This window comes from Rhinopithecus bieti, unplaced genomic scaffold (assembly GCF_001698545.2).
Source record: "Rhinopithecus bieti isolate Rb0 unplaced genomic scaffold, ASM169854v2 scaffold_1306, whole genome shotgun sequence".
Taxonomy (NCBI): domain Eukaryota; kingdom Metazoa; phylum Chordata; class Mammalia; order Primates; family Cercopithecidae; genus Rhinopithecus; species Rhinopithecus bieti.
This window is the reverse complement of record NW_016803658.1, coordinates 1874654-1887781: the sequence shown is the minus strand read 5'-3', so window position 1 is coordinate 1887781 and position 13128 is coordinate 1874654. Positions and strand designations below refer to the sequence as shown.

At 36.5% G+C, this 13128-nt stretch overlaps 1 protein-coding gene across 1 annotated transcript in view; it reads left to right on the top strand.

The window, feature by feature from the left end:
* FBXO33 (F-box protein 33) overlaps positions 1 to 12003 on the top strand; it is a 31660-nt gene extending 19657 nt beyond the window's left edge. The window contains 4 exon segments of the mRNA XM_017895557.1: positions 7179 to 7195; positions 7198 to 7288; positions 7831 to 8516; positions 9901 to 12003. Coding sequence (XP_017751046.1) covers positions 7179 to 7195; positions 7198 to 7288; positions 7831 to 8516; positions 9901 to 10172 — 1066 coding nt within the window. The 3' untranslated portion in view covers positions 10173 to 12003.
* The last annotated feature ends 1125 nt before the right edge of the window (positions 12004 to 13128 follow it).

Sequence of the window (13128 nt, the reverse complement as noted above, 5' to 3'; positions counted from 1 at the left end):
ATAGCAAAAAAATGTTAAGAAAGAAGAAAAGGCCAGGCGCAGTGGCTCACGCCTGTAAGCCCAGCACTTTGGGAGGCAGAGGCACACAGATCATGAGGTCAGGAGTTTGAGACCAGCCTGGCCAACATAGTGAAACCCTGTCTCTACTAAAACTACAAAAAATTAGCTGGGTGTGGTGGTGGTTGCCTGTAATCCCAGCTGCCTGGGAGGCTGAGGCAGGAGAATTGCTTGAACCTGGGAGGCAGAGGTTGCAGTGAGCCGAGATCACACACTGCACTCCAGCCCAGGTGACAGTGCAAGACTCCATCTCAAAAGCACATATACACCATGGAATACTATGCAGCCATAAAAAAGGATGAGTTTGCGTCCTTTGTAGGGACATGGATGCAGCTGGAAACCATCATTCTTAGCAAACTATCACAAGAACAGAAAACCAAACACCGCATGTTCTCACTCATAGGTGGGAACTGAACAATGAGATCACTTGGACTCGGGAAGGGGAACATCACACATCGGGGCCTATCATGGGGAGGGGGGAGGGGGGAGGGATTGCATTGGGAGTTATACCTGATATAAATGATGAATTGATGGGTGCTGACAAGTTGATGGGTGCAGCACACCAACATGGCACAAGTATACATATGTAACAAACCTGCACGTTATGCACATGTACCCTAGAACTTAAAGTATAATAAAAAAAAAAGAAAAGAAAAAAAAAATTTCATACAACTTAACTTTAAACCCTAAGGAATTAGAAAAACAACATTCAAAGCCCACAGTTAGCAGAAGAAAGGAAATAATAAATATTAGAGCAGAAGTAAATACAGACTAGAAAAAGCAGTAGTAAGGACTAACAAAGCTAGGTGTTGCTTTTTGAAAAGATAAACAAAATTGACAAACCTTTAGAGTAAGACAAAAGACTCAAAGAAGTGAAAGAGGAGACATTAAAACTGATGCCACAGAAATACAATAAGACTATAAGAGACTCCTGTGAGCCTTCATTTCCAATAAATTGGATAATCTAGAAGAATAAATAAATTCCTAGAAACATAAACCTTCCAAAACTGAATCATGAAGGAAATATAAAATATCATCAGACGAATAACAAATGAGAGTGAATCCATAATTTTTAAAAACCTCCCCCCAAAAAAGAAAAAACCAGGACTGGATGGCTTGACAGGTGAATTCTACGAAATATTTGAAGAAGAATTAATGTCAGTCTTTCTTGAACTCTTCCAAAAAGTTGAGGAAGAGGGAACGCTTCTAAACTCATTTTATGTGCCTAGCACTGCTGTGATACCAAAGCCAGATGAGGTCACTAACAATAAAACTATAGGTCAGTGTCTCTGATGAACATAGCTACCAAAATCCTCAACAAATACTAGCAAACCAAATTCAACAGCACTTTAAAAGGATCGTACATCCTAAATAGGATTTATCCCTGGAGTGCAGGCATGGTTCACCATATGCACATCAATAAATATAATACGCCACATTGTAACAATGGATAAAAATCATGACCATGTCAATAGATGCAGAAAAAGCATTTGATGAAATTCAACATTCTTTTATGATATAGCACTCAAAAAATTAACCATAGAAGGAATGTACCTCAGCATTATAATAAAGTCCATATATGACCATGTATGACAAGCCCGTAGCTTAACATCATACTCATCAGTGAAAAACTGGAACCTTTTCCTCTAAGATCAAGAACAAGATGTGGATGCCTGCTCTTGCCACTTCTATTCAGCACAGTATTGGAAGTCCTAGCCAGAGCAATTAGGGAAGAAAGATAAAAGCATCCAAATCTGAAAAGAAAAACTAAAATTATCTGCAGATGACATGGCATTATATATAGAAAACACTAAAGACACCACCCAAAATAAAACTCTTAATAAACAAATTCAGCAAGGTTGGTGGATGCAAAACCAACATACAGAAATCAGTTGCAGTTCTATACATTCAACAGGAAATTAAGAAAATCCCATTGACAGTAACATCAAAAAGAATAAAATATTTACGAATAAACTTAGCCAAAGAGGTGAAAGTCTTCTGTTTTACTGATGAAAGAAATTAAAGCAGATACAAATAAATGGAAAAACATCTCATGTTCATGATTGGAAGAAATAATATTGTTAAAATCTCCATACTACCCAAAGCAGTCTACAGATTCAATGCAATCTCTATTAAAACCTCAGTGGCATTTTTTACAGAAATAGAAAAATAACCCTAAAATTAACATGGAACTACATAAGACCCCAAATAGCCAGAGCAGTCTTGAAAAAGAACAAAACTGGAGGCATCATACTTCCTAATTTCAAAATACATTACAAAGCTACAGCAATCAAAACAGTATCATGCTAGCATAAAGATGGATGTATAGACCAATGGAGCAGAAGAGAGACCCCATAAATAAACCCACTCATTTATGATTAACTGATCTTTGACAAGGGAACCAAGAACATAAAATGGGGAAAGGATAGTCTCTTCAACAAATGGTGTTGTGTAAACAGGAAATCCACAGGCAAAAGAAGGAAATTGGATCCTATCGTAGACCATGGCCAGAAATCAAAGCAAAATGGATCAAAGACTTAAATATAAATTCTGAAACTGTAAAACTTCTCACAGAAAACATAGGGGGAAAGCTTCTTGGCATTGGTCTTGGCAATGACTTTGTGGTCACCAAAAACAAAGGCAACAGAACCAAAAATAGGCAAGTGGGACTGTATCATAATAAAAGCTCTGTACAGAAAGGGAAACAACAAAATTAAAAAGCAAGCTGAAGAGACTGAGGCAGGCAGATTGCTTGAGCCCAGGAGCTCGAGACCAGCCTGGACAACATGATAAAACCCCATCTCTACAAAAAAATACAAAAGTAGCTGGGTGTGGTAGCATGCATGTGTAGTCCCAGCTGCTTGAGAGGCTGAGGTGGGAGGATCCATTGAGCCCAGGAGATCGAGGCTACAGTGAGCCATGATTATGCCACTGCATTCCATCCTGGAAAACAGCAGGACCCTGTCTAAAAGAAAAAAAAAGGTTAGATAAAAGTAAGGAGGCTGAGGCGTAGATCACTTGAGGTCAGGAGTTCAAGACCAGCCTGGCCAACATAGTGAAACCTGTATCTACTAAGAAAAAAAAAATACAAAAAAAGAGAAAAAAACAGGTGTGGTGGTGCACACCTGTAATCCCAGCTGCTTGAGAGGCTGAGGCAGGAGAATTGCTTCAGTCTGGGAGCCAGAGGTTACAGTGAGCTGAGATGGCGCACTGCATTCCAGCCTGGACCACAGAGTGAGACTCCATGTCCAGAAAACAGAGAAATAGAAGTTAAATATTAGCAAAACACCTATCAAGATAAGAGGTTAATATCCAAAATATATAAGTAACTCGTATAACTCAATAGCAAAAAAAAAAAATTTAACCTAATCTTAAAACAAGCAAAAAACAAATAGACATTTCTCCAAAGACGACATACAAATGGCCTCCAGGTATATGGAAAGATGCTGAGTATCATTAATCATGGAAATGCAGATCAAAACCACAGTGAGATATCAACTCACATCTTAGCATGTCTGTTATCAAAAATAAATTTAAGGCCAGGCTTGGTGGCTCACCCCTGTAATCCCAACACTTTGGGAGGCTGAGACAGGCAGATTGATTGAGTCCAGGAGTTCAAGACCAGCCTGGCCAACATGGTGAAACCCTGTCTCTACTAAAAAATACAAAAAAAAGTTAGCTAGGCATGGTGGCACACACCTGTAGACCCAGCTGCTCAGGAGGCTGAGGTAAGAGAATCGCCTGAGCCTGGGAAGTTGAGGCTGCAGTGAGCCAAGATGGCGCCCTGCACTCCAGCCTTGGCAACCGGAGACCCTGTCTCTAAATAAATAGACATTTGTGAGGATGTAGAAAAGTTGGAACTTTTATGCAACTGTTCGTGGGAGTGTAAAATGGTGCAGCCACTGTGGAAAGCAATATGGAGATTCATTAAAAATAGTACTGCTGTATGATCCAGTAATGGAATATTTCTGGATATGTATACAAAAAGATTGTAATCAGGATCTCAAAGATATCTGCACACCCATGTTCAGTGCACCATTATTCACATTAGCCAATATAAGGAAACAATCCAAATGTCCATCAAAGATGAATAAAGAAAATGTGATATATACATGCAATGGAAAAATATTAAGCCTTAAAAATAAAGAGAGAGGAGAAATCCTACTATATGCAACAACCTAGATGAACCCACAGGACCTTATGCTACGTGAAATAAGTCAGTCACAGAAGGATACATACTGCATGACTCCACTTATGTGAGGTATCTAAAATAGTCAAACTCCCAGAAGCAGAGAATAAAATGGTGATTGCTGGGGCTGTAGGGAGGGAAAAATGGAGAATTGTTAATGAGTATAAAATTTCTGTTCTGCAAGATGAAAAATTTCTAGAGATCTGTTGTAAAGCATAGTACCTATTAGGATTGTGTTGAGTCTGTTGATCAATTTGGGGAGAATTGACATGTTTACAGTATTGAAACTTCCAGCCAACAGATGTGGAATTCCATTTACTTAGATCTTGTTTGATTTACTTCAACAATGTTTTGTAGTTTTCAATGTATAGGATTGATACTTCTGTTCAGTTTATTCCTAAATATTTTGTATTTTTGATACTACTGTAAATACTTCTTTTTTAAATCTTAATTTCCAAATGTTCATTGCTAGCATGTAGAAATACAATTGATTTTTATATATTGACCTTGTATCATGTGACCTTACTCAACTCACTAACCTTACTAAACTCATAGTAGCTTTTTTTTAGATTCCTTAGAATTTTTGTTTAAATGACCATGTAATTGGCAAATTAGGACACTTCTGCTTCTTCCTATCTAATCCATATTCTTTTTATTGATAAATAGTTTTATGGAGTATAGTTGTAATAGCTGATTTAAATTCGTTCCTTAAATCCTTCATCTGCCATTTCTGAGTATATTTCTGTTGATGGATTTTTCGCCTAGTTGTGAGCCATGTTTCCTTACTACTGTGTGGACTCTACTGCTTTCCAGCAGTACTCTCTTCTTCAGCCTTGTAGTTTTGCCCCACGCGTGTACAAATCATTACTCAGCCAAAAACCTGGGTAATATAGAGTCTTTGCAAATCTGTGACGCTCTCTCTGTACATTTCCTTTGTCTCTGGTACTCTGCCCTAAAATTCTAGACTGCAGACTCCCTAAAATCTCTGTCCTCGACTCAGACTACCAGGCTATGTTGTAACCTGAAAACTCTTTCCAGGCCATCATCTCAGGCAATTATAGTACACACTTCATTTTTTCCCCATTTTCCAGGATCAGAGTCCTATATTGCTTATTGTCCAGTGTCTGAAAACAATTATTTTATGTTTTGTCTAGTTTTATAGTTGTTTACAGAGGGAAGGCAGTTGTCCTTGTTTAATTCTTTGTAAAAGAAGTAAAAGTTTCTTCCATATGTATTTTAATACCACCAAATAAATGAAAGTTGAGTTGAAAGGAGGAAAGTACTGAGATTGTATGACTTGCCTGAGTATTATTAGAAATTGAGTGTGATATATTTTTTCTACTTTATATAAAACCTTATATTCTCCAAAGCCAAATATCCACTTTTATGGATACTTGTCCTTCACAGCACTGAATCACTATTGTGTCTCTAATATATAGCACAGTTCCTGGTACTTCGTAGGCCCTCAGGGAATTGTTGGTTAAATGAATAAACGAATTAATGATTATTCCTCAAGCTAAATTTTAGAATCACTGGGCTTTTCAGTGCAGTTAAGGTGATTTACTTGAGAAAATGTGACATACCGTCAAGAAATGGTATTTTTCGGGCCAGACATGGTATCTCATACCTGTAATCTCAGCCCTTTGAGAGTCCAGTACGGGAGGATTACTTGAGCCCACAAGTTCAAGACCAGCCTGAGGAACATAGCAAGACCTTATCTCTACAAAATATTACAAATTATCCACATATGGTGGCACATGCCTGTGGTCCCAGCTACTCAGGAGGCTGAACTGGAAGGATCACTTAAGCCCAAGAGGTTGAGGCTGCAGTGAGCCATGATCATACCACTACACTCCAACCTGAACAACAGAGCGAGACACTGTCTCCAAAATCTTGTATCACTGTTGTAGATATTTTTTAATTAAAATTATCTCATTTTATGTTGTAAATGGAATCACTAGTTGGTTGTTATTGGACTCAGGAGTTTTATCTTTATCCATTTGTTTTTCTCCTATTTTATTTACAATTTTACTATTAGAAAACTATATGTTTGGTAGCTAAAATTATCTAAAACCAAAAGATTTTTACATCATTTTCTTTTTTAGGTAGAGTCTGTCTCCCAGGCTGGAGTGCAGTGGCACAATCTTGGCTCACTGCAACCTCCGCCTCCCAGTTCAGCTGAGATTACAGGCGTATGCCACCATGCCCAGCCAATTTTTGTATTTTCAGTAGAGACAAGGTCTCGCCATGTTGGCCAGGCTGGTCTTGAACTCCTGGCCTCAAGCGATCCCCTGGCCTTGGTCTCCCAAAGTGCCAGCCAGGACTACAGGTGTGAGCCACCGCACCTAGCCTTACATAGTTTTCTACTTCCCTTGTTCATAAGCTGTATGGTTTGATCATAAAACTGGAGAAGGTTCTCTTTAGATTTTGGTTAAGGAATATTTCTTACTGAGTAGGTATCTTCAGGGCAGTGATTTACCCTGGAGCATTTAACATGTTAACTAAATTAACTGGTTTGAGGAAATGTTTATATTGTAATTATCATCTCTATAAAATTTAGAGCTTATATAGTTTGTCATACGTCATTGTGTTATTTATACCTAAACCCTATAAGGTAGGTATTGTTACTACTGATGAAGAATTGAGTCTCAGGCACATTAAGAGACTTTTCCATGGTCATTATAATATTGAGTTCCTGAACTAATCTGTATACCCTAGTCCTTGTTCTTTAAAGCTTTTGCCACTTCTCCTGTATCATGTTGCTTTGTATGTATAAAGAAATCTGAATGTATGTATAAAGAAATCTGAAAGTACTTAACTGGATTCTAAGTGAGTTGTAAAATAGAAACCTTGCTAGAATATCCCCTTTGCATATTCTTATTTTTTTAAGTATAAATTATTTAGAAAATCATTTTAAATGATTTTCTTGTAGGAACCTTCAGAAGTTTAGTCTTTTGGAGACATAAGTGTTCTACAACAGCAAGGAAGTTTGTCAAATACATACCTCAGCAAGGTGGACCCTGATGGCAAAAAAATTAAACAGTAAGTTACATGGTTAATGGAAAGGAGGTTGTACTATTTATTAATAATGTGTTTTTTCTAATAAATTATGAGATACAAACAGAAGAGTAATGATTTTTTTCCTGAAAGGAACATAGGTCCTGGAAATGTTTTAATGATGAAACATAGTGATCCGCATCTGCCATTCCATCTCATAAATCTTTAAGACAAATCAAATAACTTGGTGAATAATTATTGCTATATAAAATTATTTCCCTACTTGCCTTTGCTATAACATAAATTGTATGTCATCATACTTTTCTACTAAACGGGTATAAGTGGTGCTTTTCTTGGATGAGGAACATATTTCTGTGTGTTTAATAGATCTGTGTGTTTAATATACCTTTTCATTACATTTTAATGTGAATTTTAATGGTATTTACTGTGGGTTGAATAGAAATTACCTAATGAGGAAGACTAGATCTCAAAATTGCATGTTTTTCATTGCCTATTTTCAAAAGTCAGTGTTAAAAGTTTAGAACTGAATGTTAATGGGATCACCGTGGCATGTGTTTTCCTTATAGAATTCAGCAACTGTTTGAAGAAATCCTGAGTAATAGCAGGCAACTGAAATGGCTGTCCTGTGGGTTTATGCTGGAAATAGTAACGCCAACATCACTGTCATCTCTCTCTAATGCTGTTGCCAACACCATGGAGCACCTGAGTTTACTTGACAATAATATTCCTGGTAACAGCACTCTTATTACTGCAGTTGAACTGGAGCGATTCGTGAATCTGCACTCACTTGCCTTGGATTTTTGTGACTTTACAGCTGAGATGGCAAGAGTCTTAACTGATAGCAACCATGTGCCTTTGCAGCGACTGTCTCTTCTGGTTCACAATGTTTCCGTAATGCACAAGTCTCTGGACAACATGCCAAATGATGAACACTGGAAAGCCCTGTCACGAAAGAGCACCAACCTTCGGGTCTATATAATGGCCTTTGATATCAAGAGTGAAGATATGTTAAAGATTCTGAAACCCAGTATACCACTAGAGAGGATTCATTTTGATAGCTATATCACTTGTGTTTCAGGGGCTATTGTTGATCTTATATCCAGGCAATATGACAAGTTCCTCACTCATTTTATTTTAATGAATGATGTGATTGACACGTCTGGTTTTCCAGATCTTAGTGACAACCGAAATGAAGATCCGTTGGTTTTATTAGCATGGAGGTGCACAAAGCTCTCGCTTCTGGCAATTCATGGTAGGTGATTTTGTTCATTATAATCTAATACTGGAATTACACCGAAAACATTTTATGCCAGTGAAGAGATAGCACTGACCTTGATAGTATCAAGAAATCTTGTATCAACTTGATATGCAGATTCTTATGCTTTCTAAAGCTTGCAAGATATATCGCTTACAAAAGGAAAATCATATTTAACCCTAAGTGTTCTGCTCCAGCTTCCCTGTTACTTTTTTGTCCATCATTTGAATGGCGGTATTTAAAAAAAAAAAAATCAATGAAATTAATTTAACTGTCTAAGAAAGCACACATACCTGTGGTAGATACATTTCCTCTAATCACTCGACCCCTTAAAACATAGCGCAGGGGAAGAGAACGTATTATTTCTTTCTTGCTCACTACCTCATCGTTTAGGTTCTTGGTATCAGAGTATTAATGTGTGTAATTTTTTTTAACAATGGTTCCATTGATATGCTTCTTTCATTTTAACGTGACCTGTTCTCATTTGGATCGAGAGTTGGTATTCTGACAAATAAATTTACTTCCTTTTTCGGATACTTGTAAGATAATTACAAAGTAGTCTATAAGAATGTCTTAAACTCTCTTATTAGCTGTCTTACCAGCACTGTTTCATTATTTTTTTTTAGCGTTCCTTTGTATTTGGGAATGTATGTCTTGCTTTTCAAGTCTTGCTTTATGCCAGTCATTAGAGGTGGTAGAAAAGACTAGATCAATACTGAAAGTGGTAAACACAGTGGGGTAAAGACATATCAGGTTATTTAAAAGTTAATTTAAGCCAGTCTTTTTAAAGCCTTTTTCTTCTTTAAGCTAAAGCTCCCCACATTCATCCCCCTTTATTCCTTCCCAGAAGTAGTTATTATTCTGAAGTTGGTGTATATCATTCCCATGATTGTTTTATAATTTACATACTTGCTACTGACAATTAACAGTTTATCTTTAAAGTGTCACTTCGTAACTTTGTGAAGCATTATAGGAGATGATTTTTCGCAAATGAAAAATACATTTACCATGTGTGGTTAACAGATACGTGTATATATGAACTAAAAATTTCATCCTTATGGTACATCGTTACCCAAAGCTGTAAAATTTATTTGTATATACTTTAAATGTCTATTTTACTGAATGAAGTAGTATCATAAAGGATTAGATCCGCTGCCAGTTCACCACCTATAGTGGTACTCTTGAACACAACTTGTAGCCTTTTTTTTCTGGGCTATACAACCATGTTTCCTATTCCAATTTCAATATATTTCTAAAGGAAAAAGACCAAAATGGTAAGTGAGATACAAATTTGAAGCTTCTCTAGAAGCTTTGAATGAGAAAAGACAGACGTATCAAAGAGAAAAGGAAATGACAGTGTTGTCTTCTGTTAATTTTTCAGGTTACATGGTATGGGCACACAACCTCATTGCCATTGCTCGTCTTCGGGGCTCTGATCTGAAAGTGCTTGAAGTCACCGAAGAAAGCATTGATTTTGACCAAGGTGAACTGGCTGACCAGGATGTAGATCCAGTGCATAACCTTATTGAGCAGGTATCCCTGGGCCTGGGTCAACCTTGGCACGCAGTCATGGACATCGAATCACTCAGTGTCTTCACTGAACCAAATCGTCATTTTTACAGAGAGATGCAAAGCTTCAGTGAAGACATTTAGCTTTTTTTTAAATGTAGAATTCCTGTGGTTACATATGCAAGTAGGGTCCTATTATGTTTTTTTTTTTCCAATAGTGTGAATTAATCCTTTTGTGCTGTGTTTAATCAGTATTAGCTTTATAGAATTATATATGTATATTCTACTTCTTGATCAAAGAACGTAGTCGGGTATTGGTTTAGAAGTTCAAAGTGACAATGTATAGGGCTTTCACGGTTAATGGACTTGTTACCAAACCTTAAGGATATACAGCCGAAGATTGTCTGAGGTTGCTGGCTAACTTTATTTTTCACTGAGTTACTCTGCCTTTTCGACGTTTTTATTCTTTGTGTGTCAGAGTTCAGAGCTCAGGAGCCAAAATATTTTTATACATATATAGATATATATCCATAGCCTGGTAGATTTATATGCAATGCACTGCATCCATGCATTCTGATAGCATTTCATTAATTTTGATTTCAAATGGAAGATAAATAATATCCCAAATGAATTATCTGTAACACAAAAGCCAAGACTTTAACTTTCATTACATATCTAATAGTCGGTATCACCAGTTACCATTTTGAATTTTGTATAGTACTAGAACATCGCTTAATCCTTTTTTTAAAAAAAATGCATTTACATAAACATGAATACTGAAATCGTTGGATTTTTTTTAACTATATTTGACATAATTTTATTCATCAATTACATTACACATTCATTTAGCCCAGATTTCAAATAGTGGGGGAAGAAAGAAACTGTATTTCAGAGTAAAACCTCCTAAAGGAAATAAAAATACAGAGTTGTAAATACACATGCTTGCAAAAACATTAGTCGTGAAATCCCTAACAACAAGTCACTGGATTTTTCTCTGTCAGCACGCGTGTCAGCTGCCAAAGAATAGACTTAATGAAGAAGTGCCCACATGCTGGCAGGGGCCGGCCCACTATGGCCAGCCAGATACTGCTAGATTGTAATATTTAAGGTCGAATTTCGACCTGTGGTACACAGCTGTGCTGTGGCTCAGTCAGCAACCTCAGAACTCTGAAAAAACAAAACAAAACAAAAAAAAAAAAAAAAACATGCACCTGTTTCACTGTGAATAGTGAATGTAAAGGAAAGAAAGGAAAAACTGAAAGCTTGTTCTATCACAGGTATGAGCTGCTATGATACATGAAGAACATTCCATGAAGTATGTTTTAAAACCTTGTTATATCTGAGAGGCTTTAGAAGCCTATTAACTGTTTCAGGGCAACCGCGGTACAGACGTGGTCTCTGTGAGACTTCCACCTGACCCCAGTTTTAAGTGGTACGAATGTTGTGCATTTAATGTTAAAGGACAGTCTGCAATAATAAAGTAAGTAGCCAACCTGGGTGCCCAGCAGTGCTGAGACCTGGCTGCTCTATTGTAAGCTTTGGAAACACAATTTATGCAACAGATGTCCAGATATGATTCTATTTATGGAAAAAAGTTTATATGTGTTTTACAAATGGTTTTACCATCTTATATTAAAATGACCTTTTGACAGGTATGCACTGTTTTGTCTCCAGTGAGCACATACCATGCGGATTTTATATGTACATCAGTAGTGTGAATCCACTGGCACAGTGTGTGTAAATGCCAGATGTGGTGAGATTTTATCTTATAAATGTGATCAGATAAAATAACTCCTGACAGAAACTGTAAGGAAACCAGCTGAATGTTTGACCTGATGACTGATGTTGTATGGTTTATGTTAAATGTATATTCTTTTAATCAATGAATAAAGCATTAAAAATGATCATTGTAATATATTTTATTGTATATGAAGCATGACTACTTTTAGTGTTAAATAAACTGCAATAATCCTTACATTGTGTATAATAATGTGTTAGTATTCTGGTTGTATTCTGGTGCAGCAAAGCTTAAATTTGAGAATACATTATAAAAAGTCTTAGCTGAATAGTTTGGAGAATTTTTTTACAAAAATTCACTTGGACAAAATACAAGCTTAAAAGCAAACACTGGATTTCTTAGCCCAAAATCTCTATATTATGCACCTAGAATACATTATCAATATGGTAAAACTTAATTTATAGACTAGAGGGGCTGTTTTTTAAAAGATACCAAATGCAGAAATACTTAGATATGCCAATATTAAATTCTTCATAAACCCCTATATTCCTTTATTTTGGTATTCTAATCTCTGTTCTTGGTTGTTGAGATTCACAGCTCTTATTTATAGGAAACAAAAGGACTTCTTTTCTTCCTTCCATCTTCCCTTCCTTATCATTCCAGACATTGTCTCTTCCAGGTACTGCTTTATCTTGGAATAATCTGGTGTTCACAAATAATTGTCCTTATACTTACCACTTCATTACTTCCTGGAATATCTAACTCCTTTGAATGAATCAACATGTTTAAGTATATATTTAAGACATACCCAAAATGTATGAAAAAGGAAAATCTAATGGGAATAGCATGCAAGTTAAGGTCATTGTAGTGAAGCTCTAAATTTTGGAGGCTTGACATCTATTTTCTAGTCTAAGCTCTGGCTCTACTTGAGCACAAACACCTCTTTCAGCTTTGGTTTCCTCATCTCTAAAATGAAGGATTGGACTTGTCTAGCTAAAATTCCGATTCTTCATTGAAATTTTCCATTGCTGTTAGCTCAGTAGCTCACAGATACACGAAATCATCTTTAAACAAAGGTATTAAATATTTTCAAAACATAGCTTATTAAACTATATGAAATTTACGTATCTATCTAAAACTACTTTCCATTTCCCCACCACAAAAATGCAGAAATTGAACACAAAGATGCAGGAACTTGCTTGGGACTTAGAGCATGAATCAGATTGGATCCTTATGAAGCCAGTAACATAACACAGTGCTAATGGAGTAACATAGCACATGTGAATGATACCCAGGGAACATACCACATTGTATCCATGTTTCCCAACCTTTGTCATGTTGTAGCACACATAGAAAATATTG